The sequence below is a fragment of the Biomphalaria glabrata genome, chromosome 2 (assembly GCF_947242115.1).
Source record: "Biomphalaria glabrata chromosome 2, xgBioGlab47.1, whole genome shotgun sequence".
In the NCBI taxonomy this organism is placed as follows: Eukaryota; Metazoa; Mollusca; class Gastropoda; family Planorbidae; genus Biomphalaria; species Biomphalaria glabrata.
The window spans coordinates 21,037,548-21,056,314 of NC_074712.1; the positions used below are offsets into that span (position 1 = coordinate 21,037,548).

Sequence of the window (18,767 nt, forward strand, 5' to 3'; positions counted from 1 at the left end):
GCCTTGTATTCAAAAGTCTATCAAAATTTATTTGTTAGCTTTAACCTGTCTAAAAAAACGTGCATAAAAAAAATATCAGCTTATTCCTAAAACTGTTGCATGAGTTACCTTAAGTCGTTTCTGTTTTAACTATTTTCAGAACATTGTTAACATAGCCTTCAGGTGGGACCCAATATTGGAGCCTCACGTAAAGGCAATACATTGGATTAAAGGCAATATTAGAAGCCTGCCATCAAAATCATTGCATGGGTAGTGAAGTGTTTTGTATTCTCCCGCACTAATAGTCTTATGAAACCATCAGCCTCCCTCCCAAACACAATATTTCTCGGTCGTTTTCCCCCTTGGAGAGAGAACTCTCGATACGCGTGATAATCACAGATTGGGTTGCCTCCTCCTTACAGACTAGAGAAATCATGAAAAATAAAACATTGGTAATAATAGTATACAAGTTAATCTCTGATATACCTACCGACACACTGTTTAATGTAAACATCTTGACTTTCGTCGTCTGCAAATAAGTTAGCTAATGCAACTTGATCGCCGAAATAGCAGCTTTCTCTAAACACTGCTACAAGGCATGACGTGTCAATCCTACAATCTTGTAAACATGTCTGAGAAAAAAATACATTTTTAATCTTAATTTCGTCTATGAAGACATTGAAATTTTGTGAATCTACCTGGCGCACTCTACTCGTGCCATATGTAAAGCTACATGCACTAAGGCTCCGTACTAGAATTAATTCCTTACAGCACGGTCCTTTCTTCTTATAAATACTTTTTGTTAGTCAATTTTCTTTAATTGTGAATTGAATTACAATTCACTTTTTTTTTGCTTTCTATATGTTGTTAACTCTAGGCTGTACTTAATTTTGTGAGGGTGAAGTCTTTTTAAAACAATACCTTAGACATCATACTCGCCAACATCATCACACACACACCTCACTTGTTAAAAATCACACTCGCAAACATCATCACACACACATACTGCGCTTGTTAAACATCACACTCGCCAACATCATCACACACATACTGCACTTGTTAAACATCATACTCGCCAACATCATCACACACACATACTGCGCTTGTTAAACATCACACTCGCCAACATCATCACACACACATACTGCGCTTGTTAAACATCGCACTCGCCAACATCATCACACACACATACTGCACTTGTTAAACATCGCACTCGCCAACATCATCACACACACATACTGCGCTTGTTAAACATCACACTCGCCAACATCATCACACACACATACTGCGCTTGTTAAACATCACACTCGCCAACATCATCACACACACATACTGCACTTGTTAAACATCATACTCGCCAACATCATCACACACACATACTGCACTTGTTAAACATCAGACTCGCCAACACCATCACACACACATACTGCGCTTGTTAAACATCACACTCGCCAACATCATCACACACACACACTGCACTTGTTAAACATCACACTCGCCAACATCATCACACACACACTGCACTTGTTAAACATCAGACTAGCCAACACCATCACACACACATACTGCACTTGTTACACTTTTTATAATGAAAAAAAATCACAATTTTCTGGCCTATAATTTCTTATTGCAAATTTTATTCGTGTAGCTAAGCTATGTAATAGGCAATGTTCTCCAACTGATTATTGGCTGCGGCCCTTCGGATCATATTTAGGTTTTTTATGTGGCCCATACACCTTAAGGAGTTTGACATGCCTGTTATAGGATAAGTTCTTACAAGGACTCCTTTTTCCATAGTGCCATCAAAGCATGGTATGGATTGCCTGAATCAGCCTGGACAACTAATGGCTTAACAGAGTTGATGTCTTTAATTAACATGCACGACTAGATTGACACATTTGTGACAAGTCAAAAACTCGCTGTCAGAGTCACTCAAATTTATCACAGCACTAATTATTATTTTTCATTATTTATTTATTTTATTTTAATTATTTCCCCATCCTACCCCTAAATTCTCCACCCGCACCACCCTTTACCCTCCAGGCTAGACTTAGTTGACCACATTGGAGATAGCTAGGCCACGTCTTTCGATTTACCTTCCCTTGACCGGGGCAAAGACACACACAGACTCTTTGATCTTATCGGCAGGATGTCTGACAGCCGCAGTGGACACCACCTTGTGTGGAATGCAAGTCACTCCTCCCCCCCCCTTTCTCCTACGTCTCTCTTTGATCTAGGAGATTACTCGAGTCAAAGTGCCTCTCGACATACCAATGTGTGACTCCCATCTCAAGTCTAATTCACCTACGTGTAAGATAATTCTTAGCCTAGGACATTTCCTGTTTCCGTCCCCATTCTCCAGGCCTGTATATAAGGTGAATTAAATCAGGCCAGACTCTCTTTCATTTCTCATTCGAGCTGAGCTATCGAGTCTGGACTGCTTCATTTATTCTTACTCCTAGAGGAATACCTGGTGGTAAGCCGAACTTAATCACAAGTTCCATCTTAATTACTCTGTGTATATTTCCATTGGATTTTATCATGTGTAGTTTATTATTTCATTTATATTTAATTAGTGCATTGTGTATTTCTCACTGTCGTAAGTAGAAAACATGAACATGGCTAATGTATATTTTATGTATTGCATTAATCTATTAATGCTATTTTGCTCAATTGATCATTGATGCAACCATGTATATATTTGTACACCTTATTTTATTTCCTTTATCTCGGTTGACAGCCTTGATAATTTTACTATCGCACTTATACTGCGCTTAGAAAGGAGATATGAGTTTCACTCTAACGAGAGTTGCGCCGCTTGAACGGACACCCTCTCCATTCAAGCGCGCTCCATTGTTCTCGACCCACGGTCATATGTAAACAATCATCTGGGTCGCTGACCACCGCCCATTTCCCCCCCCCTCTCTTTCTCTATCCACCTGTGTTATTTATTTGAGATTATTATTTCCCCTTTTATGTACATTTTTATATTATTACTTTCCCTTCTATGTACCTTTTATATTGCTACTATCAGCCATCTATTTTCCCAATCCCATTTGTCATCATCTCCCCATTGTGCTCTAAAGCAATTTTACCAATCTGACGAATGCACCTCAGTCGAGGGCATCGATAAGATGCATGAGAGACATGTCCTAACTTGTCTTTATTTATCTGCAGCCTCCCTCAGGTGTCTGCCTATTTATTTATTGGATCAACGATATATTTACCTGCCTATGTATGTGCTTAATGCTATTCAGCACTGCACTTGCCTACTGAGATCTACTCAACTCTACCACTTGGCGCTATCGGCATTGCCCACCTATTCGACAGCCCACCTGTCAAGCTATTAGGTGCGACGTCCCTATAGATTCAGATCTGTGTGAGACGTCATAGCTACGCCAACCCTCTGCAACTCACTGGACATATCCTGTCAACTACGCTGCCCACGGCAGATCAGCTCTGCCCGCAGTAACCTTGTGCCCACGGTAGCCGGCCACCCGCCCTACTCTGCCCACTACAGATACTAGAGCTTGGAATTGAGACTCCACAAGAACTATATCACCGGCGTCCCTCTATCCGCTAGAGCGCCACCTCCAGCTGCAGAACCTCAAGCCAGGACACAGCCAGCTGCGACATCAACAGGAAAACCAGCTAAGTCAGAGGACAAAGTGACATACTCTCTTATTAGGTGCAAGAGTGATGATTAAATCTAGTATTATTTAGAGATAGATGCAAACCATCCCCCTCTTTATTCTTATATGCATATTTATGTAAATAAATATTCTTTATTTTTAACTATCTATCTTTCATTGCTTGTCTCGTTGCGTGTCTGCTCCCGATTCATATGCTAATAGGTTGGTGTGTGATAGCCTTAAAAATAATCATCCCCTAGACATTAAACGCGCCAAACACACGTCACATTTCCCCACCTGTCACAACATTAATACTCGTAGGACGTAATTATTTTCTGATTAGCCTGAACGTCTGTGATCTATAATAGAAGATACCTAGCTACATTTCTGGAACCAAAAGGATTTCTTTAGTTCTTAACTTTTTTTATGTGTGAATATTGAAAGCTACGTGTTGTTTGAGACACTGGCCATCAAATGTTCTCTTCACAAATGTTTAGAGTTGAATCAACTCTAGCATTGCTTTGAAGGAGTCACCCCATGACATATTATTAAAGTATTCAAGTTGGTTTCAACTAATCCGCGCCCAGACAGAGGGATCACTTCAATTTGCATGCAATAAAAAAGGGAAAATATTTTGCATTATATGCATTTTGTTTTCTTGAATGAAACGAAGACTTTCCAAAACTTACTTGTAAAGTGCCTGCAGTGTGAGGGGTCCTATCGACGTCTCTTATATTCTGCCCTAAACTTAATGTCATTTCACATTCACCTGAAAATATTTTGTCATTTTAATAGTTATATCATAGAAAAAGTCCAAGGAAGGTTTATCAATAAATGTTATTGTATGGCCTTTAAAACCATGTCAAAGAACAGTCTTAGGTCCACTACTATTTGTAATTTACATAAATGATTTACCACATTGCATTACTTCAGGAACAAAAGTCAGATTATTTGCAGATGATTGCATAATATATAGAACAATAAAAACAACACAAGATACAGCAAATTTACAAAGAGAATCAGATGAATTAGAGAAATGGGAATCAAATTCTAGCATGTCTTTCCACCCAGAAAAATGTCAGTTATTAAGAGTAACAAAAAAACTAAACCAAATTGACTCCACTTATTTTATTCATGGTAAGCCTGTAATACAGACTAAAATCGCAAAATACTTTGGTGTTATAATAAATGAAAAACTCTAATGGAATCCCCATATTGATGAAACTATCAAAAAATCAAACAAAGCCTTAGGATTTATTAAAAGACATTTCTATAAATCAAATTAGAACAAAAAACTAAAATGTTATTTAACCTTGGTTAGGCCAATAATAGAATATGCATCCTCCGTTTGGGACCCCTCAACTCAAGAAAACATTAAGAAACTGGAGCAGACACAAAATATAGCAGTGAGATTCGTAACAAACGAATATTTACATTTTACTAGAGTAACACCTTTATTAAAATAACTAAATTTAGAAAGTCTTCAGGTTAGAAGATTCAAAAGTAAAGTAGCAATTTTACATAAAACACTGAACCATAATCTTCAAATGCAAAAACAAAATCTAATAAAATACTCAGATAGACACAAAGATAAAGGCACATTCCTCATTCCATATGCTAGGACAAATGCTCCTTCTTCTCTAGTACTATTAGAGCATGGAATGGGTTACCTGAGCTAGCCAGGAAAACCTGTGACTTAGCAGAATTTAGGTCATTGGTTAAAATGCATGACTAAATGCATGACGCGTAGGAAGTAACGTCTGTATTATAGAAGATAACTTAAGATGTCATCAACTTCAGAAGTTCACACTGGGAAATCCTCCATAAAGATTTGGCCTCAGTGTTTGATTTTTGCAGAACAGGAAGAAGTTGTATGTGCGGTTCCAAGCTCAAAGTTGTCGAGACAGACTCGGCCTTAAGATTTGTTATACATAGGTCCTAACGAACAATCGATGTATTACGTAGACAAGGTTCACGTCTGAAGAGACAAAAGCCGTGCCTTTAAGATTTGTTATACATAGGTCCTAACGAACAATCGAGGTATTACGTAGACAAGGTTCACGTCTGAAGAGACAAAAGCCGTGCCTTAAGATTTGTTATACATAGGTCCTAACGAACAATCGATGTATTACGTAGACAAGGTTCACGTCTGAAGAGACAAAAGCCGTGCCCTTAAGATTTGTTATACATAGGTCCTAACGAACAATCGAGGTATTACGTAGACAAGGTTCACGTCTGAAGAGACAAAAGCCGTGCCTTTAAGATCAGTGAAAGTTTGGAAAGGTTTGACCATGAGTGGTAAGTAGCTATGAAGTTTAACAGTACCATCAAACGTCAATATTTTTTGATTTAACAGTACTAACAAACGTAATCAATACTTTTCCTCTATTATGCTCAACTTCCTCTAAATGGGGATAGCCTGGCTGTGGCCTGATTGTACATCGTCCTTCGCTCAAGCTTAGGTCTCTGTAAATGACAATTTTCACGATGATGCAGGATGTAATCATATTGTTCATACACAGTGTTACAGTTACTGAGACTAAACTGACATTAACTACAGGAACTACTTGCGAAACGTAAATAAAAGTAGATAAAATATAACGTTTATTTACAGGACATCAATCCAATTTTCAGGGTAATATTTGATGAGTATAATTTTCCAGCTTCACTTACTAAGTCCATCACTTGACAAAACAACTATTAGCTTCAACTTCTTAAATTCATCTGTTTAGAACCACTTACGACAACTTGTTACTACATACTATATGACCACAACTAATGGAGTTGACAAACTTCTGACTAAACTCAATTTACTTCTATCAACTAACTTTAAATCAACTTTCTCTCGACTGACGAGGTTATGGCTCATTGAGCCCAGTAATACCTACCTTGGTGAGGCCGAAGAGTGTGCCCCACGAGGGAGTTCTTTTTTATTACTACAATGTACTGCTACTATTTAAACCACTTGACAACAATAAAACTGACAACTGTAAAGGATTATCTCATTTTGAGAAAAAAAACTACTGCATGTGATCAGTCTAGCTGCTTTGAGGCCCAAACATCATGTATTTTCTACTTTTCTTACTTATTCTAGTTGTTTTTTTTTTACAAACTTATAACACCTCATTCTGTCTGTCTGGTAAAAATTGCGTACACATTCTCCCACATCCAATCTCGGATCAAGCTGAAATTTTGCACAATTATTTCTTTTACCGGTTCCGCAAGGTTGTCATTGCCGGAAGTGGTAATGGATGTAATCACTCCACTACCTATAAAATGCTTCCAAATGGCATGCGTCTCGAATAGCCTCTGACAACCAGTCCAACTCCTGGCCTTCACGTGTGGCTCAGATATTGAGTTCGGCGGAACTGTTCTCACTAACAGGAGAAGGGGCAAAGGCGAGTAACTGGCGCCTTAACCAGTAAGCTTCGGGCAGGAGGGGCTCGTTAGCCATGACTGGCTACCCACCTAAGAGAAAGAAAACTCTGAATTCAAACCTCTGTTACCTTGCAGCTATACCCAATCATGAGAAAGGCTTCGGGAGTCAACCCTGAGGAAAAATCAGGAGCTGGCGACCCTAAGGCAGTTTGCAGCACCCAGTGCTACACTCTGGCAGAACCTGCGACGCCGCTGACCCCAAACTGTATCGGCACTGCCGTTCCTTTGGATACATCAGCTGCGTGGAGAGGTGGGAACTGATGTGTGGGCGACATCGTTCCGACCACAGCTAATGCCCAGGCATTCATCTCACCGAGATGATCGATAGTCGCTTCGCGACTGAAGGAGGCCATAGAATTTCTTTTACCTGACAACACAAGAATCAATTTTAAAAAAAATTACCAATTAGTTAATTAACTATTGTTAATAAACTATTTAATTTGATATCTCGAACAAGGGGAAGAAATTGTACTTGACTGAAGTGGTGGTATAAGTGAGTCTTCTTTAAAGGTCGTCGTCTGAGGCGTAGTGAACACAAACATGAAATAGTAACAATAGATAACTCTACAATATTACATCTTCTTCGCTGGCGGAGTGTTTACCGTGTTGGCTTGAGAAGCCTGAATTCAGTTCGTTCACCTTTTTTATAAATAATTTTTAAAAAACGATCCCCAAATACTGGATCCTTTCTCCCCTGGTTCAGAGAAATGATAGAATCATAGCGTATTGAGAAAGTTAAGAGCATGAAATTGCGCTAATCAAAAACAATTGGTGAAAATATTTCTAATCGCAAAGAGTTATTATTGTTAAGATCTATTACAAATTTAATTACACGACTGATCCAAGCTAATTGATACAAATAATATAAGCTTTTTTGTTAAAAATGTTTTTTTATTATTTCGCTTGTTTGTTAGCGCTGAGGTACACAAAATTTCAGAATTGATCAACATTTACCTTGAGTATATTGCATTAACCTTAACATGAGGAATGTCCAGACCGTAACAATTTCTATGTTCATGTCTCTGGTAAAAATATTATTCCTTCTAACCTTATTCTCTTCTTTCCTCTTGCTGCAATAAAGGAAAATATATTAGCATAGACCTACAACAAAACTGTACATATTAAACATTTATAACATGTTGTGGAGATAAAGAAGAGAATCAATAGAACTTATTAGTGTTAAGTGGTTACATTTATTTCAACCTCTTTTTCACTTAGTTGAAGAAATGGTGAAAAATGTCAAAAGTTTTTCCATTTCTGCTGTTGCCTCATTCTCTTTTTTCATAGTCAAAAAGTGGAAGAAAGGTGATCAAAACTTGGAAGTACAAGTCAGTCAAGTACAAGTCAGTTAAGTACAAGTCAGTCAAGTACAAGTGAGTCAAGTACAAGTCAGTCAAGTACAAGTCAGTAAAGTACAAGTCAGTCAAGTACAAGTCAGTCAAGTACAAGTCAGTCAAGTACACGTCAGTCAAGTACACGTCAGTCAAGGTCACGTCAGTCAAGTACACGTCAGTCAAGTACAAGTGAGTCAAGTACAAGTCAGTCAAGTACAAGTCAGTCAAGTACAAGTCAGTCAAGTACAAGTCAGTCAAGTACACGTCAGTCAAGTACACGTCAGTCAAGTACATGTCAGTCAAGTACAAGTGAGTCAAGTACACGTCAGTCAAGTACAAGTCAGTCAAGTACAAGTCAGTCAAGTACAAGTGAGTCAAGTACAAGTGAGTCAAGTACAAGTCAGTCAAGTACACGTCAGTCAAGTACACGTCAGTCAAGTACAAGTCAGTCAAGTAAAATTCAGTCAAGTACAAGTCAGTCAAGTACAAGTCAGTCAAGTACAAGTCAGTCAAGTACACGTCAGTCAAGTACAAGTCAGTCAAGTACAAGTCAGTCAAGTACACGTCAGTCAAGTACACGTCAGTCAAGTACAAGTCAGTCAAGTACACGTCAGTCAATAACAACTCAGTCAATCACAAGTCAGTCAATCACAAGTCAGTCAATCACAAGTCAGTCAATCACAAGTCAGTCCATTGTCTTCCCTATGGAAAATGAATATTCAAGCCATGGTTGTTGATATGTGTTTTATATAGGTTGCACCACTCGGTGTTTGGGAGTAACATCTCTTGTAACTGTTGTCAACCAAGATGGCGTAAGATTAAACAGCTGATTTGGTGTCTATAGTTGATACCTAGAGTTTTGTTATTATTCGTTCATGTTAATTAACATGGTTTCAGCGGTGGGATTCTACATACGCAACATAATTAAACGTTATAGATAGTAATGTCAGTGAAAATTTTCGTCATTGGAGAAGACAAGTCGAACTATTTCTATAAGAAATAGGAGCGGAAGAAAAACCTAAAATCAGACAAAAAGCAATATTACTACATTGTGCTGGACCTCAGGCCCAAGAGATTTGTGAGCAGTTGCAGTATGATGAGGATGAAGACGTGAATGACCTGCAAATATTACTAAAGAAATTACACAGCTATTGCAACCCTAGAAAAAATGAAGTTCTGGAAACTTTCAGATTTTGAAACATAGAAAATGTGTCTTCATGTGATATGTTGATTACGCAGCATAGAGCTCAGGCTGAAAAATGCAATTTTAAGGAAAAGGATAGAATGATTAGAGACAAAATTGTATTTTCCGTAGAGAAAAGACTGCAGGAAAGATTATTGAATCACGATGATTTCACATTAAAGAAGTGTTTAGAGATATGCCAAACTTATGAACAAACTGCAAAAGGATTAGCAGAGATGAATAAACAAACAGTTGTAAGTATAGATAAAGTAGAACAAAAGAAAAATGACAACAGAGACCAGCTAATCCATTGTTGGTTTTGTGGAGGCAGAATGAGGTGAATCATGCCCAGCTTGGGGAAAACAATTGCAACAAATGCAAATTATTTTGCAGTTAAGTTCAAAACTTAGAATAAAATACATATTCATAATGCCATGGATGAATTTGACCAAGAAGAACACTTAAACTCAATAAATGTGTTGAACATCAATAGAGACAGAATTACAGCACTATTCATGCTAAATGGTCAACAAATAAAATTTCAACTGGACACTGGAGCAGATGGTAACATTATATGTAAGAAATATGTTAAAAAGACACAAATTAAGAAGACTGTTCAAACGCTAACAATGTGGAACTATTCCAAATTAAAAACAGAGGGCACTGCTAACTTAATAATAACGAATATAAAAACAAAAAAGAACTATTTGGTAATACTCACAGTTGTAGAGAACCATTATCAATGTTTATTAGGCCGTAAAACATGCCAAAGTTTAAGTCTGATCACAATAAATGAAGATAGATTCAGATTTAGGTGAAACATCATTAACTGTCAATGAGAACATAGCTCCAGTGGTATCACCTTGTCGTAATATACCATTTGCATTTCAAAAGAAAGTGGAAGCAGAAATAGAGACATTAGTAAAAAAAAAAATAATTAATTCCTGTAAATGAACCAACAGATTGGGTCAGCCAGATGGCCGTGGTTCAAAAGCCAAATGGGGATTGCACTGACCCAAGACATCTAAACACTGCTTTGGGATGTGGTCAGTCCAAAGAAGAAGCAGAAAAAGGACACTCTGACAAACTGAAGAGATTAAGAGAGAGATGCAAAGAGAAACGCATTAAATTAAATTAAACGAAAACAGTAGAGAAACAAGAGCAGATAAGTTTCATGGGACACTGCATTAGTGTGCAAGGCATAAAGCCTGACACAAAGAAGATCAAAGCTATTCTGGAAATGAAGAAACCAGAAAATAGCCAGGAAGCAAGAAAATTATGTGGAATGGTGCAGTATTTGTCAACATTTTTAAACAATCTCGCCAAAGTGTCTCAACCATTAAGAGAACTAACAAAGAAAGATTGCAATTTTAGATGGACTGAAAAATGTGAAAGTGCATTCAACAAGATAAAGACAATGATTACCAATACTACAACAGTCCCTATATTCTACAACTCCGACAAGAAACTCGAAATACAAGTGGACAGTAGTCAACATGGACTTGGAGCTGCACAAATACAAGAAGGACAACTAATAGAATTTGCCTCTAGAGCATTAACACCAACTGAAAATCGGTGGGCTCAGATTGCCTTAGTTTTTGGACTAGAAAGATTAATCAATATACATTTGGAAGACATGTCATAATCATGAATAATAAGCCACTTACAAACATCTTAAGGAAGCCTCTAAACCAGGCTCCAAGAAGATTACAACACTTGATGTTAAGGAGCAATCGTTATGATTTCTTATTTCAGTGGGTAGAAGGAAACATTTTATACATTGCTGACACATTATCACTACTGTGCAATCAAGAGGAGAAGCAAGATGAAGTTTTTAACATATGCCAGACACAAGTTGTGGACATACCGGATCCATTATTAGAAAGAATAAAACAAGAAACAGGCTTAGATGACACGTTAAATAAATTATCAAAGCAAATTATGAATGGATGGCCTCAAAGAAAACAAGATTTAGACAACAGGGTAAAACCATATTTTGATTTTGCTGATACTTTGGGATTTAGTAATGGAGTAATTTTAAAAGGAGAAAGGGTAGTCATACCTTTCAGTATGCGTCAAGAAATGAAGAAAAACCTGCACACAGCACACATTGCATATGATGGAATGATGAGGAGGGCCCGACAGACGATGTTCTGGCCAGGCATGGCTGATGAAATAAAGCAGATGGCAGAGACATGCACCGCGTGTCAAGAAAAAAAAACTATAAACTAGAGAGAAACACTTATACAACATGATGAAGGAAATGTTCCATTGGGAAAAAGTTGGAGCTGACCTGATGGAAGTGGATGGAAGACAGTATCTAATAACTGTTGATTATTACACTAATTTTATTGACTATGATTATCTATCAACATCACAAGATGTGATTAGAAAATTTAAAGGACAATTTGCTCGTTTTGGTGTTCCAAAAATTTTAGTAACAGATGGCGGTCCGCAATTTACTTCAAATGAGTTTTTGAGATTCACAAAGAGATGGAATCACTCACATCAGATCAGATCCTAATTATCCGAGAACAAATGAGAAGGCTGAAGCTGCTGTAAAGATAATGAAGAATTTAATACTGAAAACTAAACATAATGGTGATGATCAATATGGAACTGGAACTCAGAAACACACCTCGGCAATGTAATGGATTTAGCCCAGCTGAAATGTGCCTCAAAAGAAGTCCTTGGACATTGATTCCCAACACTTCAAAGTGTTTAATTGAACATGTAACTGAGAAGAAACAGAATGTACCAGACAATAATTGTGATAGTAATAAGCCAGCTGGAACTAGCATTCGAGAAACAAATAGACCATTGTGGCATAGGAATTATGATATGTACCAAGAACTTTTATGACAATATTAATATGTATGTTGATATATTTATTCTATATGTGTCACAGTATCTATTGAAATTTATTTTTATTTTTAATTGTTACAATATTTATAAAATGTGTTATTAATTTTGTTATTTTAATTGCAAATATTTCTGATATATGTTTTGTTGGCTATAGAAAATGAAGGATGTTGATGTGTGTTTTATATAGGTTGTACCACTCGGTGTTTGGGAGTAACATCCCTTGTAACTGTTTTCAAACAAGATGGCGTAAGATTATAATAGGAAAAAATACTTTTAATTGTTGTTTTAAATTACGTTCCACTTAAATGCATATTAAATAGATTTTTTCTCCTTAAAAAAAAAGGAAACATTATTTTGTAAATGTAATATTTAGTATAACGCGTAAATTGCCGCGTCGCAGCATCATAACAGGACATTTAATTATCTAAAAGAATTTTTATTTTTTTACTGAAATGTTGTTTTTTTTTAGATTGAACTTTGCAAAAGTATTAGATCAATTAGATAATCATTATATACAATTAAATCAATTAGATATTTATTTTTAAAAAAACATCAGTTAGGCCAGGTTCGCATTTTGCTTTCCCTATCCGTTGGTCTGCTGGAACGTTGGGGCACCACACTGGATCTGTCAACTGTCTTTCTTCATTCTTCTCTGTAATTTGCCTTTGATAGAATTTCGTCCTGATGTTCTTTCTGAAAATATTGAAACCTGCCTTTTTACCTGCCTGGGACCACTTCGGAGGCCGATTTTTAGTTTGTGCTTCCACACAAACTGTCTTTGTAACCTTGTTTGTTTTTTTTTATTTTCCCTAAGACTACTTATTTTTAATATCTTATTTTATCTTATATAATACAGACGTTACTTCAGAAAAGAAGATGATTACGTCCTACGCATCATGCATTTAGTCATGCATATTAACCAATGACCTATATTCTGCCAAGTCAATTTTTTTCCTGGCTTGCTCAGGCAACCCATTCCATGCTCTAATAGCACTAGGGAAGAAGGAGTATTTGTACAAATTTGTCCTAGCATATGGGACGAGGAATGTGCCTTTATCTTTGTGTCTTTCAGAGTATTTTATTAAATTTTGTTTTTGTAATTGAAGTTTATGGGGGGGGGGGGGGTATGTATAATTGCAACTTTACTTATAAGTCTTCTGTCCTGAAGGCTTTCTAAATTTAGTGATTTTACTAAAGGTGTTACTCTAGTCAAATGTGAATATTCGTTTGTTATGAATCTCACTGCTCTATTTTGTGTCTGTTCCAGTTTCTTAATATTTTCTTGAGTTGAGGGGTCCCAAACAGAGATGCATATTCTATTATTGGCCTGCCTAACCAAGGTTAAAAAAACATTTAGTTTTATGTTCTTATTTAATTTATAGAAATGTCTTTTAATAAACCCTAATGCTTTGTTTGATTTTTTATAGTTTCATCAATATGGGAATTCCATGACAGTGAATGCTTCACTCCATTACCACTTTCTTTTTAAAATGGGTGAGATAAACTATTACAATAATTAAAACCAAACTTCAATTACTATTTATTTAGAGAACAAAATACCAAGACAAATGTAGAAAGGGGAATGTGTTCGAAGGACTAACTTTTTGTTATAGCCGTGGAAGGGGGGGGGGGATAGGCAAAAGTGTTACTAAAATTAACGGGCCCAAAATATGAGAGCTTTTATGTGTCGAGGGCACATTATGAAGTTAATCTTTCAAAATCAAGTCTATGTTTGGGACATTACAATGCGCAGGTAAAGAAGAAAAAAAAAGTAGGGTTCCAGAGAGAGAGAGAGAGAGAGAGAGAAGGAAAGAGGACGGACCGTAAAATTTCATTGTAACAGATACACTCATTTACGGGCTACAACCCTAAAATGTGGCCCATTTAATTAAAATTTTAAAAAAGAAAAGAAGGGGGTGTTTCGGTCAAAATAAACAATAGAAAGCCTCGGGACAAATCAACGGGCGTAGCCGGTGCGTACTGCTAGTTAATTATATAATTTATATAATTAAATTTAAAGATACTAATTATAAAATATATCAGAAATTGATACCGTTGATTAAAAAAAACAACAATTCATTGGAACAAAACTGGACATTCAGACTTGTATGAACTGGGCCGATATTATTCGAAATGATAAGAACATTAGCAACTCCACTTGAAATATGTAGGCACACTCAACTCAAGTAAATAGTCAATGTTACAAAACTCACCTCACCTCTGTGAATACTTTGTTGTGAGGTGGTTAGAGATCTGGTTTGCTTGTACTTTAAAAATGTCTCAAGTTGTTGCTAAACCTGACAAGTTATCCCAGCGTTTCTCAAACTGTGGGGCGGGGGTACTACTTTCCTTCAAGAGGGGGAGGCGTTTAATTTATTTTTAATGGACAATATTCATAAATAAAAATAACGAAGTGAAAATGGAACTCTCACTAAAGTTTCAAAAATTTTTAAGAATTTCATCAACTGACATCGTTTCATCTTCTAGATAAGAACTTTTCAAACACCAGTTACCGTTTCCGTAAAAGGCTTTTCCCTACGTCTCAGCTAGAGTGGCAAGCTATACAATTATAAAACAGAAAGGTCTCATTTCTCACGCTTTTCGATGTCTTACTTATTATAAAGATGCTCTATATGTACCGCGAATGCCCCTTTATTGACATGCGCTTTTTTAAAAAATCATGTTGAATAATGCGCTGTGGAGCAAGGAGAAAATATTTCTGCAGTTCAGAACTTAGGTAAATGTCTCCGGGGCTCCAGAGAGCAGACAACAATGAAGTGGCTATGGGGGCGTGAGGAGGGGGAGTAGGCTAGCTTGGTGAACGTTTGAGAAACATTGCGTTGACCTGTTATAGAACCATTGCACAACAACAACATGTTTTGTTTTTTCAAAAGACGCGGAAAACATTTTAGCGAACTGTTTTCCGATTAAGTTACCGATAGACACAATTGTAGCAAGTCACACTCCTTCTTCTTTTAAGTTGCTATATCTAAAAATTTAATGACCTTTTTATCGCTATATTAATAGCTTTCGAGGGGACATGGAGGCTTGCCGATTAATCCAGTGGGTAAATATATGCTTGGGGCCACAATGTCACAAGAAATAAAGCTTGAACCTGTTGGAGTCTCTGCATGTATATTGGCATAAGGAGTTGCTCCTAAACTCTAAACTTTCACCATCAGCTCCAAAAACAAGAGCGAATATTTATCTGTGCTCCATAGAACGATGGGTTCGAAGAATTAAATGATGTCTAGATCTATATCGCTTTCTTGATTTGATAACAAGGAGTTATTTTGACATACTTTGGCCATTTGTTTTATGAACAAGCTTACTTCCTTCACAACTTCCCTTATAAGATAAATAGACGCCATGAGCTATTACATAAATATAGTGCTTATGAACAGACGTTTTCACAAGTTTTTATGCTGTGATGTATTTTCTAAAAAATGTGTAATACAACTTATTATTCTAAACTTGGTAACGTTTAAGAAACCATAGTGCTATGCAACTGTTATAACTGTGGTGTCGACGCAAAATGGTGAATAGTGTGTGCGGTCAGCTATTACGTGTAACACAGGTCTGCCTGCCGATTATTGGTCAACATTGTCAAAGGACAAGGGACAGTACTGGTATGAGCTCTGAACTGTCTCAGTGTAACGGTGATATGGACATGCGATCGGGGCCCAGAGATAACGACAGTGTGTAGGAGAGGCAGTTCAGTTCAGCACAGCGGGCCAATCCGGTACTGTTAGTCCTCAGTGAAGCCAATCCGGTACTGTTAGTCCTCAGTGAAGCCAGTCCGGTACTGTTAGTACTCAGTGAAGTCAGTCCGGAACTGTTAGTCCTCAGTGAAGCCAGTCCGGTACTGTTAGTCCTCAGTGAAGCCAGTCCGGTACTGTTAGTACTCAGTGAAGTCAGTCCGGTACTGTTAGTCCTCAGTGAAGTCAGTCCGGTACTGTTAGTCCTCAGTGAGTCATTCCGGTACTGTTAGTCCTCAGTGAAGTCAGTCCGGTACTGTTAGTCCTCAGTGACGCCAGTCCGGTACTGTTAGTCCTCAGTGAAGCCAGTCCGGTACTGTTAGTCCTCAGTGAAGTCAGTCCGGTACTGTTAGTCCTCAGTGAAGTCAGTCCGGTACTGTTAGTCCTCAGTGAAGTCAGTCCTCGAGTACGAGTCCAGGATGAGACAGACTAGTAGAGTTTAATACGGCAATACGGTGATGTACCATTTGTAGTCAGTGTATCGTCTTGCCAATTATGTTTGCTAATTATTAAACGACCACATTAGTTTGGAACTCTTGTTGTCAAGTTCTTGAGTTGGTTGTTTTGTTGAGCAGATACTGAAGTCGTACGAAAAGCGGGTCTGCAAAGCATCCACACAATCCTGATGTAGTCCCAGCTGCAATGGGCAGGACACATCCGTAGATTGGAAGACCGCCGCAACCGTAAACAACTCCTGTATGGCCAATTAAGGGAAGGAAAGCGCTCACAAAATGGACAAAGAAAACGCTTTAGGGACACCCTCAAAGTTTCTCTGAAATCCTTCAGCATTGGCCCTGCCATCTTGGAGACGGAAGCATCATGGCGTTGCGCTGTGAAAACTGGTGCACATATTGCAGAGAACACGAGAACATCGCTGGCAGAGGAAAAGTGTCAGAGAAACAAGTTTAAAAAGAGAGTTTGTGTGGAAACACAAACTCAAAATCGGCCCGAAGGTTGACAGATCCTGTGTGAAGCCCCAATAGTCCAGCAGACCAAGGGATAGGTGAAAGTGAAAATGAAGTAAGATGCGAACCTGGCCTAACTGATGTCATATAATGATTATCTAATTGGTCGAACTGTTTTGTAAAAGGTCACTCTTATTCAAAGCCTCAAGGAAAAAAAATTCCTTTAGTTTCCTGTGTTACAACGTCGCGCTGCAGTTCACGCGATAATATAAAAAAAAAAACTACTTATTAATTGTTGTTTTAAATAATGTTTAAATAAGCAAAGTAAATAGATTTTTTCTCTTTAAAATAGTTAACATTTTAGAGTGTGTGTGTGTTTTGTTTAACAATACTTTCTACTAATTTGAAAAAATACTTATTAATTGTTGTTTTAAATTAGGTCTGACTTATATGTATACTAAATAGATTTATTCTATTTAAAAAAAATATATACATTTTTGTGTGTGAATATAGACTTAGTATAACAAAAACTTACAAAACTTAATACAAATAAAAAAAAATTTTACAAAAAATCTACAACCGTTTGCATAAATGTGTTAAAAATATGGTAAATGGCTGTCTACCCTAATAAAGAGCCTCAAGTGTCTGTTACTATTAATAGTGAATAGTTGTAAAAGTGGTATATTTTTATGAAAAAAAACTGCTTGCATAAGTGATTTTAAAAATTAGATTTTTCGCTTTCAGAAAAGAAAAAAGTAGCCGTTGCATCAAAAATTTGAATGGTCTAACATATTATGATATCGGATTTTCACTATCTTTTTTAGTTTACAAGACCTAAACGGGACTGACGGACATTCACAATTTCGAAGTCAGCAAAACCTTCTGGGTGGGCAAACGGTGGGTGGACATAATTCTCGAAAATATATGTTGTATCTTTACTTAGCCAAAATGATGACATCTTATAAGGGTTAGAAGTTACTTAGAAACTTACTAGATTTTTTTCGTTTAATAATGTTAAAAAATGTAAGGCTTTTTATTTTACAAGAATTGTAATGCAAGCCTGATATAAGCATGAGAGACCTAAGCAGCTCGATTTTATCTTAAGATTTTCATAGAAATTTGACACTGACACTTTTCGTTGAGAAAAGATGTACTAACTCGTTGGCAACACTGGGGAATAACTCTAGTATGACCGCTATAATTCACCACTAATCCAGGTCTGTTACTTAGGAATAGATCTAATGTGTTAGGCTCAGGGTGGCGGGATTTATGCAAGTGTGTTATTTCTCTTCAAAAATTCGCATGCACTACGTAATCTATGAGGTGCCAGTGTCTTGAGCGGGGATGCATCCAGGAAGTTCGCTTTCTCATTGGAAGACTGAATATTGTGTTCGATATGAGCAGCTTGTGTTCAGCACAGGTCTGGAGTAGTAATAATCCGTTGCTGTTGCATTGACCTATCCCAAATTTGCCTTAAACTCCTTTCCAGATGTGATGGTCAGAGCCGACTCTTGCGTTGAAGTCACCGAGAATGAGTAGCTTTTCTGTTTTTGAAATATCAAGTAAGGTGGAGTTTAGTTCTTCGTAAAACTTTGCTATGACATCATCTGGGTTGGTCATGGTGGGTACGTAACAGCTAACAATGGAAATATGTCTCTTTCCGTTTTGTAAAG

The 18,767-nt window shown here is 37.2% G+C and overlaps 2 protein-coding genes across 2 annotated transcripts in view; one reads left to right on the plus strand and one right to left on the minus strand.

Moving 5' to 3' along the window:
- The window catches only part of LOC106058896 (mucin-2-like), a 50,722-nt gene extending 36,068 nt beyond the window's left edge, over positions 1-14,654 (minus strand). Inside the window, exons 1-4 of the mRNA XM_056022022.1 lie at positions 14,485-14,654; positions 8,004-8,119; positions 4,301-4,380; positions 470-611 (exon numbers count right to left, since the gene is read on the minus strand). Coding sequence (XP_055877997.1) covers positions 470-611; positions 4,301-4,380; positions 8,004-8,067 — 286 coding nt within the window. The 5' untranslated portion in view covers positions 8,068-8,119; positions 14,485-14,654. The remainder of the gene's footprint in view (positions 1-469; positions 612-4,300; positions 4,381-8,003; positions 8,120-14,484) is intronic.
- On the plus strand, positions 8,276-17,659 carry LOC129924652 (uncharacterized; the record flags this gene model as incomplete). Its single annotated transcript, XM_056021121.1, is given in 6 exon segments — positions 8,276-8,377; positions 8,518-8,767; positions 10,529-10,612; positions 11,006-11,141; positions 12,079-12,213; positions 17,608-17,659. Coding segments are annotated over 6 exon segments (759 nt in total), but the record flags the coding sequence as incomplete, so codon positions are not given.
- Between the last annotated feature and the right edge of the window lie 1,108 nt (positions 17,660-18,767).